Consider the following 13,235-nt stretch of genomic DNA (forward strand, 5'->3'; position numbering starts at 1 on the left):
GCAAGGATGTGGAGAAAAACAAACCCTTTTGTACTGCTAGTGGAAATACAAACTGGTGCAGCCACTGTGGGAAATAGTAGGGAGGTTCCTCAAAAATTTAAAAATGGAACTACCCTATGATCTAGGAATCACACTACTGGGTATTTACCCAAAGAATACAAAAACACTAATTCAAAAGGATACATGCACCCCTTGTTTATTGCAGCATTATTTACAATAGCCAAATTGTGAAAGCAGCCCAAGTGTCTATTGATCAATGAATGGATAGAGATATGGTGTGTGTACACACACGCGCACGCACGCTGGAATATTATTCAGCCATAAAAAATGAGAAATCTTGCCATTTGCAACAACATGGATGGAGCTAGAGAGTATAATGCTAAGTGAAATAAGAAAAAGACAAATACCATATGATTTCGTATGTGGAATTTAAGAAACAAATGAGCAAAGGGAAAAAAGAGATACAAATGAAGAAACTGACTTTAAGTATATAGTACAAACTGATCGTTGCCGGAGGGAAGGGGTTTGGGGGGATGGGTTAAATAGGTGATGAGGATTAAGGCGTGCATTTGTGACAAGCACTGGATGATGAATAGAATTGTTGAATCACCATATCGTATACCTGAAACTAATACAGCACTGGATGTTAACTAACTGGAATTAAAATAAAATTTTTTTTTAAATTAAAAATATAAAAGTATCAGAGGTACATATACAGCTGACTGTCATTCCCTGTCTGCTATGCATCCTATCCTTCATGCTTTTATTCCTGCTATTACTCTGGTGGTGATTTTTTACTTTTTTTAACAGCAGTTTTAGGTTTACCTAAAAAATGAGCAGAAAGTACACAGGGTTCCCATATACTTCCTTTCCTCCCTTCCCAGGTTGCCCTTGCATTGATTTGGTACATTTGTTATAACTGATAAACCAGTATTACTACCTTGTTATTAAATGAAGCATATAGTTTATATTAGGGTCACTTATAGTGGTGTGTATTCTTTGGGTTTTAGAAAATGCATAATGTCATGTATCCACCATTACAGGATCATATGGAATATTTCCCCTGCCCTAAAGCTCCCCTATTCATCCTTTACTGTGTTCCAAACTTCTGGCAACCACTGATTTATTTACTGTCTATAGTTTTACCTTTTCCATAATGTCATGTAGTTGGAATCAAACAGTATGCATAGCCTTTTCGGATTGCCTTCTTTCACTTAGCAATATGCATTTAAAGCTATGCCATGTCTTTTTAGTGGCTTGATACAGTCCATTTCCTTTTAGAAGTGCACAATATTCCACTGTCTTTACCACAGTTTATCCATTCTCCTGTTGAAGGACATCTAGGTTACTTCTAAATTTTGACAGTTATGAACAATGCTGCTATAAACATTGTCTGAAGAGTTTTGTGTACACCTAAGTATTCCACTCATTTGGGTAAATACCTAGAAGCATGATTTCTGGATCATACAGTGAGACTAGGTTGAGCTTTGTGAAATTGCCAAACTGTCTTCCAAAGTGGCTGTACCATTTTGCATTCCCACCAACAATGAGAGTTCCTGTTTCTCCACATGCTTGCCAGCATTTGGTGTTGTGAGTGTTGTGGACTTTGGCCATTCTGATAGGTGTGTGGTAAGTAGTATTTCGTTCTAGTTTGCAATCCCCAGATGACATATATTGAGTATCTTTCATATTTTCATTTGTCATTGGTATATCTTATTTGATGAGGTTTCTGTTTGGATCTTTTGCTCTATTCCTATTGGGTTGTTTTCCTATTCGAAAACTGTAAGAGTTCTTTGTATATTTATGATACATATCTTTTATCAGACGTGTTTTGCATATGTTTTCTCTGAGTATGGGTCTTTTCATTCTCTTAAGAGTTTCTCAGAGCAGAACTTCCAAATTTTAATGTAGTCCAACTTACTAATTTTTTCTTTCATGGATCTTTCTTTTGGTGTTGATCTAAAAACTCATTGTAAAAACCAAGGTGACCTAGATTTTCTCCTGTATTATCTTCTAGAAGTTTTATAGTTTTGACTTTACATGTAGGTCTGTGATCCATTTTGAGTTTGTATTTGAGTTTTTGTGTTTGTTTTGCTTAGAATGCCATGATTATTCCTCCTCCTCCTCTTCTTCTTCTTCTTCTTCTTCTTCTTCTTCTTCTTCTTCTTCTACCTATCAACATTAAATATAATAACAGCTACCATATGTTGCCCACCTCTTACATACTGGCTATTGTGTTTCTGATTTAATCCTCAAAACAGTTTTGAGAGGTAAGTACTATTACCTACATTGTACCAAATAGGAAAATTCACAGTAAGGGGCAAAGATTCAAACTTACATCTCTCTGACTGAATCCAAAGTCATTGCTTTTTCTACTTTACCAGTAATTTTTAAACTGTACTCTATAAAACTTGAATTCCGTAGAAGTCTTTTGAAGCTATTGTGGGGCATAATAAGTAGTGAAACCATAGGAGCAGGGACATCGCTGTTTCACCCAGGGCTGTAGCTTTTATCTCATTTATAAATTGAGGTTTTAAGTAAAATGTTACTTGAAAGGAGAGTTCTGCTTAAAAACTCTTCGAAAACTACTGCACTTTACTTCCCTGGCCCCACCTTACCCTATCCTCTTGACTTAATTAACCCTAATCAGCATCTCTGGAAGGCTTCTCTGACTTCCCTGGTCAGGGCTAATTGCCTTCTTTGGCATTCCTGGTATTTTATACATGCTTCTTACCATGTGGTTCCAAAATAGCCTTTTTCTATGTGTCTTCCTCACCTAGATAGGTATGTTTTCAGAGGACAGAAACAGTGCAGTAATATTTTTGTGGTCTCAAGGCCCATTTGCTCTGTGTAGCTCAGAACCTGGCCCATGTACTGGGCCCTCAATTGTTGAATTAGACTGATCTCATCAGTGGCTCGTATTAAAAACATTTGTTTGAAAATCTAAATTTTTCATTCAGAATTGCAATTTTTTTGAAATTTTGGACTTTCTCTAGATCACTATTTAATGCTTTAAATTTTAATAATTTTTATTATGAAGAATAATCAAACTTACAGAAAAGTTGAAGGTCCAATATAAAGAACATTTTCCCCCTGAACCACTTAAGAGTAAGTTGCAAAGTAAGTTGCTTTTGAATATTTTAGTATGCATTTCCTACAAACAAGGACATTTCTAAAATCACCACAATACAGCATCAAAGTCAGGAATTTAGCACTGATAAATACTGTCATCTCATCCTCAGATCTTGTTCAAGTTTCACCCACTATTTCAATAGTGACCTACAGATCCCAGTTCAGAATCACATGTTGCATTTGGTTGTCCTGTCTCTTCACTCTGGGCACTTCCTGCCTTTCCTTGCCCTCATTACCTTAACACTTTTGAAGATTTCAAGCAGGTTATTTTGTAGCAGGTTCCTCAGTTTTGGCTTAATCAGATGTTTCTTCATAATTAGGTTCAGGTTATACATCTTTAGCATTGGAACATCACAGAAGTGATAATGTATTCTTGTATCCTATCAGGTGGTATGTGTGTGTGTGTATATATGTGTGTGTATATATATATGTGTGTGTGTGTACATATATATATATATATACACACACACACATATATATGTGTGCATGTATATGTATATATGTATATATGCATATGTATGTGTGTATATGTATATATATACACGTGTATATATATGTGTATATATATGTATACATATGTGTATACACACACACATATATATATATAGTTTCAATTTGTCCTGTCACGGATAATGTTCTTTCTTTTCATTGAGGTAAATTGCTATTGTAACATTTTTATTGAGATAAAATTTCTATATAACATTATATTAGCTTCAGGTGTATAAGATAATTTGATATTTGTATACACTACAAAGTAACCACCACAATAAGTTTAGTTACCATCCATCACCATACAATTGACCCACTTCACCTGTTTTGTCCCTCTCCCAGCCCCCTCCCTCCTTGATAACCACGAGTCCGTTCTCTGTATATATGAGTTTTGTTTTGTTTTCTTTTTTATATTCCACATATAAGTGAGGTCATATGGTATTGTCTTTCTCTGACTCATTTCATCTACCATTTAATACCCTCAGGGTTCATCCATGTTGTCACAAATGGCAAGATTTCATTCTTTTTTATGACCGAGCAGTATTCCACTGTATATACATCTATATCGCACCTTCTTTATCCATTCATCCATTGATGGGTAATTAGGTTATTTCCATATCTTGGCTATCGTAAACAGTGTGGCAATAAACATAGGGGTGCATATATCTTTTTATCTTTTCATATTAGTATTTTCATTTTCTCAGGATAAATGCTCAGAAGTGGAATAGCCAGATCATATGGTAGACCTGTTTTTAATTTTAACCTCCATAGTGTTTTCAGTAGTGGCTGCACCAATGTATATTCCCACCAGCAGTGCATGAAGGTTCCCTTTTCTCCATATCCTCATCAACAGTTGTTATTTCTTGTTTTTTTTTTTTCATAATGGCCATTCTAACAATAATATCTCATGGTTTTGATTTGCATTTCCCTGATAATTAGTGAACATCAACATTAGTTGAACATCTTTTCGTGTACCCGCTGGCCATTTGTATGTCTTTGGGAAAATGTTCAAGTTCTCTGCTTATTATTTAATCAGATTGGTTTTTGTATTGAGTTGAGTTTTTTAATATATTTTAGATATTAATTATTGGATATATGACTTGCAAATATTTTCTCCCATTCAGCAGGTTGTCTTTTCCTTTTGTTGATGGTTTCCTTTTATTGATGGTTTCCTATGATGGTGCAGAAGCTTTTTAGTTTCATGTAGTCCCACTTACTTATTTTTGTACTTTTGTCGCCTTTGCTTGTGGAGTCAGATCCACAAATTCAATACCCAGACCAATGTCAGGGAACTTCTGCCTGCATTTTTTTCCTAGAAGTTTTATGGTTTCAGGTCTTACATTCAAGTCTTTAATCCATTTTGAACTAATTTTTGTGTGTCATGTTAGATAATGGTCTAGTTCATTCTTTTGCATGTGGATGTCCAGTTTTCCCGACACCATTTATTGAAAAGACTGTCTTTTCCCCATTGTATATTCTTGGCTCCTTTGTTGTAAGTTAATTGACCATGCATGCGGGGTTTATTTCTGGGCTCTCTGCTTTTTTGATCTATGTGTCTGTTTTTATGCCAATATCATATTGTGTAGTATAGTTTGAAATCAGGAAGTATGATACCTCCATCTTTGTTCTTCTTTCTGATATTGTTCATTTTGATCAAGGTAGTGTCTCCCAGGCTTCTCCTCTGTGAAGTTAATCTTTTCCACTTTGTAATTAAGTTTTGTGTGGTGAAGTACTTTGAAGCTATGTAAGTTTTCTGTAACTCATCAGATTTTCAGTTTCCTCATTCATTTATTTGTATGAGTGGATTAATGGTTTCCTATTTGGTGGGTTATAGTCTGTTACTGTCATTATTTATTCTGATGTACAAATGATCCTTGATTTGACCAGTGAGAGAGCCCTTTCAAGCTGGTTTTTGTGTCTTTTTTAAATGTCTCCATCATTCTTTGAGCAGTTTCTAGCTTTCTGTCATAATAAAATGTTTCAGGCTCATTTGTCATTTCTTTGCCCCAGGTCTGGAATCAGCCATTTCTCCAAAGAGCCCTGGTTTCTTTCACTGGAGATGGGTATTTAGAAACCAAGATCTGAGTGCTAGATATACTCATTGCTATTAGAGTGTTGCTGCTCCTAGACCCTCTAGTGGACCAAGCAAGGAAGTATATTTGTATGTATACATATACACCTGCATATACGTATACTAACACATTTGCATTTATATTTATTTGCATATCAGTGTATTTATTGAAAACTATGAGTTCACAGCAATACCTTCCATTCCATCCAAGTTCTCTCCCTTTCTATATTTATAGCTTTCTTCTCTGATAGTAAGAAACTTGGCTTGCATTCACCTTAGTCTATAGCCTTATTTGGCCAACTCCCCCCGTATGTAACCATACTTCTGTCTCTGTTATCACCCTCTTTCTCAAGCACATAATGTCCTCACCCCAGGAGGGCTCTGACAGACTCTTCTGAGAATATTTTGCACACACTCTGTGAAGTGTAGCTCCTAGTTTAATAGTGTCTGCTCTGAATATTGAGATCTAATATGTCCATGAGGAGGCTGAGTTACAGTTTTATATATATTCAATTAATGCATTTAGATACAATTTTGTAGACTTGCATAATTTTTTTCTTTTAAGGTATTTTAGTAAAATAAATCAGAGTAAGAGAATCACTGTGACTTTGAAAATGATTAATACCTTATTTTGCACTTAATTTATTGTAAAATATTACTATTTTAATAGCTAGTATACAAATACATATGTATATTTTAGAGACTAAACACATCAAAAAGAGATCCCCCTTATGCCCATAGCTCAGCTCAAGAAATACAGTATTACCAATACTTTGAAGTCCCTTATGTGCCATTCTCTGATTGCATTCCTCTCCCTCCTGAGAGATAACCACTCTCCAGCATTGTGTATTTATTATTCCATAATAGCTTTCTTATTAATCTTTTGTAGATTGCTGTTGTGGCTGTGATGTGCAAACCCCACAGATGTCCACACATCAGTTTTACAGGAAATATATGTGTGTAAGTGTGATGATTTTCTTCAAGCGTATGTGTGTGTGTGTATGCGTGTGTGTGTGCTTTAATTGAATTAGTTAATTCCCTAGAGCCTTAATCAGTGCATGCTGGTAATTAAAACTTTGATTCAGTAGATGCATAAGTTAGTTCTTTGAAACAAGCAGCCATTGATAGGATGTTTCAGTGCTTTAAAACTGAAATATATATTTTAATATGTTGCAATAAACAATAAAAAATACCTTGTTATAGAACGTGAAAGACTAAAAGTCTATTAACTTGATAAATGAAACAAGGAGATATGAACTGCCTAAATTCTGTCAGAAATTCAAATGAGTTTGGATCAGAAAGGAATCAAATTAAAAAGTTATCTCTATAAATAACCTTTAAACTTCTTAAATTTAGATAATTAGAAAAACAGCCAGACTGCATGATTCTAGGTAGGAAGATTAAATGAAAGATTTTCTTAAGTATAGTTACCAAGAGAGCACTGTGAGTATCATTCTAAACCTAGGAAAAGTTAGGTGCTGTTGCTTGCCCCTAAAAGTGTAAATCTCTGAAATAATAGTGACTGCAATATTCTGAAAATGACTACTATGATGTTCCTCATATGTTTATTGTGTTTACTTGTCAGTAGAAAATATATTAATTGTAGATACTTTAAAGGTAGGCTCTTCGATTAGGATTTGAATATGAAACGTGTTTGCTCTCAGAATTTTATGGAGACTGCAGATACTTGAACTAGACTGTTGAACTAAATTTTGTATCTGACATCTTCATTCTTTGGTTGTATTGGCAGATACTGCCCTGGTGGACCTGATTCAGATTTTGAATATTCAACCCAGTCTTATACTGGATATGAGGTAAAGTAATAGGAGGTTGTCCTGAGGAAGTTTGACATCATACTTTACCTATAGTGTGCTGTTACAAGTACTGACTTTCTTAAATTATTTTTATTTTTTATTTTTCTCCTGATTACAGAAGTTCATTCATTAAATATTTGCTGAGTGTCTACGTATATTGCTGTAGTCACTGGAGAAATACTTAACATAAGCGCTTGCTCTTACTGTATGTTAAACTATTGTAAGTCTTCACAACTTTAAACCTTATAGCAGCACCTTGAAGGCAGGCACTATTATCCTGGCTTTATGAATAAGGAAACAGGCTTTAGAGGCCCTAAACAACTGGCCCAGAGATACACTGCTAATTAGTGACAGAGCCAGGTTTTGAATTTTGTGTTCCTCACCATGATATAGTGCTTCTTCAACAGTGAAAAATGGATAAAGTCCCTAATCTTATGGAATTTACATTCTAATAATAAGAGATAGACGATAAAGAAACAAGAAGAAAATATCAGGTACTACCGGTAAATGCTAAGTAGAGAAGTAAAATCAAGTGAGGTTTGTAGAAACTGAGTAGATACTTTAGCCTTGGTAGTTAGGAAGTGACTGAGGAGATGATACTTAAACTGAGTTTTGAATGACAAGAAGGAGCCATGCAAGAATATCGGCAGAGAGCATTCCCAGCAGAGAGGATAGCTAGAACAAGGAGCCATGGTAGGAACGACAGTGGGGTGTTCCAGGACATAGTGGGGAAGGGGAAGGATGAGATTGGAGAGACAGATGAAATAGGTTGTAAGCTGGACATAGAGTTTGGATTTTGTTATAGGTGTCATGAGAAGCCATTAAGGTTGAAAGCAGGGGAATGATGCGATCCAGTATAGGGTTTTAAGAGATCATTTGATGGCTGTGTGGTTAAAGGATGAGAGTGGGGGCAAGAGTGCAAGCAGAACAGCAAGCAGGCTTCTTTTGAAGCAGTCAGCCTTTTCGGGAAGAGGTCAGCAGCCAGAAAACCATTGGACTTTTTCTCTTATATATGGAATTTCACTTTTTACTTGTTTTCCATAGTTCACATTTTTAAAAATACAAAAGGAATTATTCAGTGAAAAGGCTCCCTCTCGTTTCTGTCCCTTAGCCACCCCTTTCTGCTCCAGCAGAAAGTGACCCTGGAGATTTCATAAGTGTTTACACAAAGATAAATATGATTCAAGGAGATGCCCTGCTGTTCAGAATCTTAAGACAGTGGGGATGGAGACTAGCCAGATGCTATTCAGAACAGTATTTTGATCCCTAAACTGAGAAAGGAAGGAAGGAGCACAAGAGAATTTTATTTTTAATATAATTCTTTTGAACTACTTTTTATTTTCTATTCAATGTGGGCCCAGCAGGAGATTTTTCTCTTTTTCTCTTAGCCAACCTCCATGCGAGCTATCCGTGCTAGATATGACCCTTATCTACAGACAAGACACCGAATAGAACAGGTAAGTTTCTAAAAAGCATTTTTAAGTTAGATTTTTGTACATACTTAGAAGGTATTATTGTTTAATTTGAGTTGAACCCGAAATAACTAAAAGAGTGCCTGTCCCCTTGGTAAGTTTTTAATATCCATCTGAGGGAGGAAGACTATTTTGCAATACCCAGCAAGCTCAAAATCACTACTTCCTTTAGAGACTGTATTATTTTCTTTAGGGGTTCTATATTCTTTAAATTTCTTTCAATTTATACAGACTCATTAACCATATGAAATTTACAGATGGAGATGTGAGAAAGTTCTTAGACAGGAGGTGGATGGATTGAATTTTTGCTTCCATGAGCCAGATAAGAAGTTATTGTGACTGGTATGCCAGGGTGGGAATAGGGAATTGACTGCAGAAGGGTGTGAGGAACTCTTAGGAGTCCTGGGATTGTTCTGCATCATGACTGTGGTGGGAGTTACACAACTGTAAACACTCATCCATACCCTTCCAGTTGTACACTTAACATTAATTGATTTTGTTGTATGTAAATTATACTTCAATATAACTGATGAGAAACAAGTAGTACTGTTTAAATGGCCTTGCTCTGCTTGAGAAATCTGAACAGTAATACAGATTTCCTTTTTTATAGTTTTATTTTAAACTTGTCCGATTTAAAAAAGTGTGAGCACCATCTATAATTTTTACAGTAACAACACCTAGTAGGGCAACTACAGAATCTCAAAAGGAAACTAGTACATACCATAGTCATTAAGTCACTTCTCTGTTCATTTAGCTAGTATCGGTGAATACCAGCCAGTTCATATTTTCACCTCACTGTCACCCAAGCACGTGTGGATCAGGATTGTCAGCCATAGGAGAGGACCTCACCTGGGTGCAACCTGTATAGTCTAGAAAAGCATGTTCTAAACTGACCATTGCTTCAATTTCTTTTTTAGCTATGATATTTAATTCATTTAAAATGTTTCAGTAGCGGGGCGCCTGGGTGGCGCAGTCGGTTAAGCGTCCGACTTCAGCCAGGTCACGATCTCGCGGTCCGTGAGTTCGAGCCCCGCGTCGGGCTCTGGGCTGATGGCTCAGAGCCTGGAGCCTGTTTGCGATTCTGTGTCTCCCTCTCTCTCTGCCCCTCCCCCGTTCGTGCTCTGTCTCTCTCTGTCCCAAAAATAAATAAACGTTGAAAAAAAAATTAATAAATAAATAAAATGTTTCAGTAGAGTGTAAAATGTTTATGTTTACCAAAAAGAGAATGGGTTTTAAAAGGTTTAGAAACTAGCATACAGCAGTGATTTTTTTCTTCACTGTAAATGCAATAGAATCACCTGAGTGTCTTTTCCAAAACATATGCCAGATTTTCACCTCAGGAGTTCTGATTAAGTCTGGTTTAGGGTCCTGACAAGGTATTTTGAAAAAGGTACCCAGAATGATTTTGTTGTGTTTCCCTTGTAAACAATCATAGAGTTTTTTTTAGTATTTATATATATACACACATGCACACACACACACACATAAACATACTTACCTATATACTTACATGCACACCTATATATACTTACATATATTCATGCATATGTATATATGAATACAATTACAGAAAGATACAAATATGTATAAATTTTTATTTGCCATTGTCAGAAACAAACATTTAAAAAGGTGCCTTTTTGTCATATTAAATGTAGACATCCTTTACATAGAACATTAATTAATTTGAGTTCATAGTTTAGTAGTCTACTTGACCCAGTTTTTCTCAAGCCTGAGATAGGGCAAGAAATTTTTCTTTTAATTGAAGTATAGTTGACACACAGTGATACATTAGTTGCAGGTGTACAACATAGTGTTTCAACATGTCTGTTATGCTGTACTCACCACAGGTATAGCTACCATCAATCACCATACTGTGCTGTTACAATATCATTGACTGTATTTTCTATGCTGTATCTTTTATTCCCATGATTTGTTCATTCCATAACTGGATTCATTCATTCCATAATTTATTCATTCCTGTATCTTCTGCCCTTTACCCATTTTGCCCATCCCCTCCTCCACTTAACCCTCTCATAACTATCAGTGTGTTCTCTGCATTTATAGGTCTTTCGTCTTTTATCTGTTTTAGTTGTTTAGATTCCACATATAAATGCAATCATACGGTATTTATTTTTCTCTGACTTATTTCACTTAGCATAATACCCTCTAGTTCCATCCATATTGTACACTTGTAAATGGCAAGATCTCATCCTTTTTTTAATGGCTGAGTTATATTCCGTTGTATATATACACTGCATCTTCTTTATCCATTTGTCTCTCGGCACTTGGGTTGCTTTCACATCTTGGCTATTATAACTAATGCTGCAATAAACATAGGGGCACATACATCTTTTTGAATTAGTGTTTTTATTTTCTTTAAATACCCAATAGTGTAATTAGTGGATCATGTTGTATTTCTGTTTTTAACTTTTTAAGGACCCTACGAAATTTAAATACCTGTTTTTAAAATTTAGAATCTTAGCTTATTATAGTTGGCAAAATGAAAAATCTGTACCATTCTCTCCACTAGTAGAGAGACATAATATTTTATAGTTTATCAATCAGATTTTTATGTTGTTTTTTCTCCAGAAAGCCATGCCACCTGTGCTCATAATCTTCACAACTGGTTTAAAACTGCATTCTTAATTTTTATTTCTAACCTGGTGTTCTTTTTCTTCCACTGGCATCAAGCCCTGATTATGTTGCACAGTCACTGTTTTTGTTCCCAAGGCTTACCGCAAGGTCTGACATAAAAAATACATGATCAAGAAGTATTTATTATGTTGCGTATTGTATTATTATATTTGCCCTTACTGCTTTCTAGTTTATATTCCACATGTTTTTAAATTTCCACATAGGTATTGATGTCAAGCTTCTTGTTTATTGTTTTTAATTGTCACTTTGCCTCCTCGAGCTATAGTAATTTTTTTTTTTTCTTTCAGACTCTGGAGTGTATTTTTTAATCCAAACCTTTGCTAAATATGTTTAATTGCTTTTCATTTTTAAACTATACTGATGAAAAAACTACAAAATAAGATTAGAAATTTGCAGTGCCTTCTTAGGGTAATTGACTGTATCCATCTAATGCTAATGAATTTGTATGTGTTTCAGTTAAAACAACTTGGTCACAGTGTGGATAAAGTGGAGTTTATTGTGATGGGTGGAACGTTTATGGCCCTTCCAGAAGAATACAGAGATTATTTTATTCGAAATTTACACGATGCCTTATCAGGACATACCTCCAACAATATTTATGAGGCAGTCAAGTAAGAAATCCTTATTTTATCATATTCTGCAGAGTGGTTGTCAGTTTATCCCCTGAGCCGCAGCCTGTGAGAATTCCTTTTGTTCTACATCTACGTTCCTAGTTCTTTTTTCGTGGGGGGGGGGGGGTGGGGGTGTTATTTTTATTTGCATATTTTGGGTGGGTTATAATTAAATATATTTTCTAGTTTTATTGAGATAGAATTGACATACAGTGTGGTAAAAGTTTATGGTGTACAGCATAATGACTTACATATACATTGTGAAATGGTTACCACAGTTACTTTCACATCCATCACAATCACATCCATCGTCCTTTACATTCCTAGTTCTCATAGTTACTTCTTTTTTGTGGGAAAGGATTATTTTCATTGAAATAGTTAATAGTTTTTTCTTAATAAGTGAGTGTGGTTTGTTGACATTTGTATTCTCTGAGAAAGAGTGATTCATTAAATCACTAAAGGTTTTTTTCAACCTTAGGCTGGTCTAAAGTACAGGAGTAGTTTTGATTTGACCAGTTGAGTTTTCAGCCTCCTCAAAAAGAACACTAGGGGTACACTTTGTCCGAAACATTTAGCTGCCATACAATCAAAACAAGTTATTTTTTAATAGCTATTATTAATAACTACTAAAATTTCTGTTTATGAATGAGATCACTTTTTCATTCTAATTGGCAAAACAAAATTATGCATTCTTTTGATACGTTGTATCTCCGTTTTTAGCAAAAAGAATGCTAAGATTTCATATACAGTATTTCAGAAGTTTCAGGAAAGCCTAGTTAGTTACCATATACTGTTCCCTCTTATTTATCAAATGTTTATGGAGGGCCCACTAGGGGCTATGCACTGCTTTAGGCACTAGGAACAGCATGGTGAAACAAGATAGGCATTGTCCTTGCCCTTGTGGTGTTTATTTCTACTAGTTCAACAAATATGAAGTGCTATGGTGGAGATAGATTACTGTGATAGAGATTAAGACTTTTCTCCAGACGAA

At 35.3% G+C, this 13,235-nt stretch overlaps 1 protein-coding gene across 3 annotated transcripts in view; it reads left to right on the plus strand.

Annotated features, from left to right (window-relative positions):
• ELP3 (elongator acetyltransferase complex subunit 3) overlaps nt 1-13,235 on the plus strand; it is a 100,051-nt gene that overhangs the window by 15,641 nt on the left and 71,175 nt on the right. For all 3 annotated transcript variants that reach the window (XR_007151744.1, XM_047857057.1, XM_047857058.1), the window contains exons 4-7: nt 6,582-6,652; nt 7,443-7,506; nt 8,895-8,963; nt 12,090-12,244. Coding sequence is in view for 2 of the 3 variants with exons in the window: in XM_047857057.1 (XP_047713013.1) it covers nt 6,582-6,652; nt 7,443-7,506; nt 8,895-8,963; nt 12,090-12,244 (359 nt within the window). In the remaining variant the exon portion in view is untranslated. The remainder of the gene's footprint in view (nt 1-6,581; nt 6,653-7,442; nt 7,507-8,894; nt 8,964-12,089; nt 12,245-13,235) is intronic.

This window comes from Prionailurus viverrinus, chromosome B1 (genome assembly GCF_022837055.1).
Source record: "Prionailurus viverrinus isolate Anna chromosome B1, UM_Priviv_1.0, whole genome shotgun sequence".
NCBI lineage: Eukaryota > Metazoa > Chordata > Mammalia > Carnivora > Felidae > Prionailurus > Prionailurus viverrinus.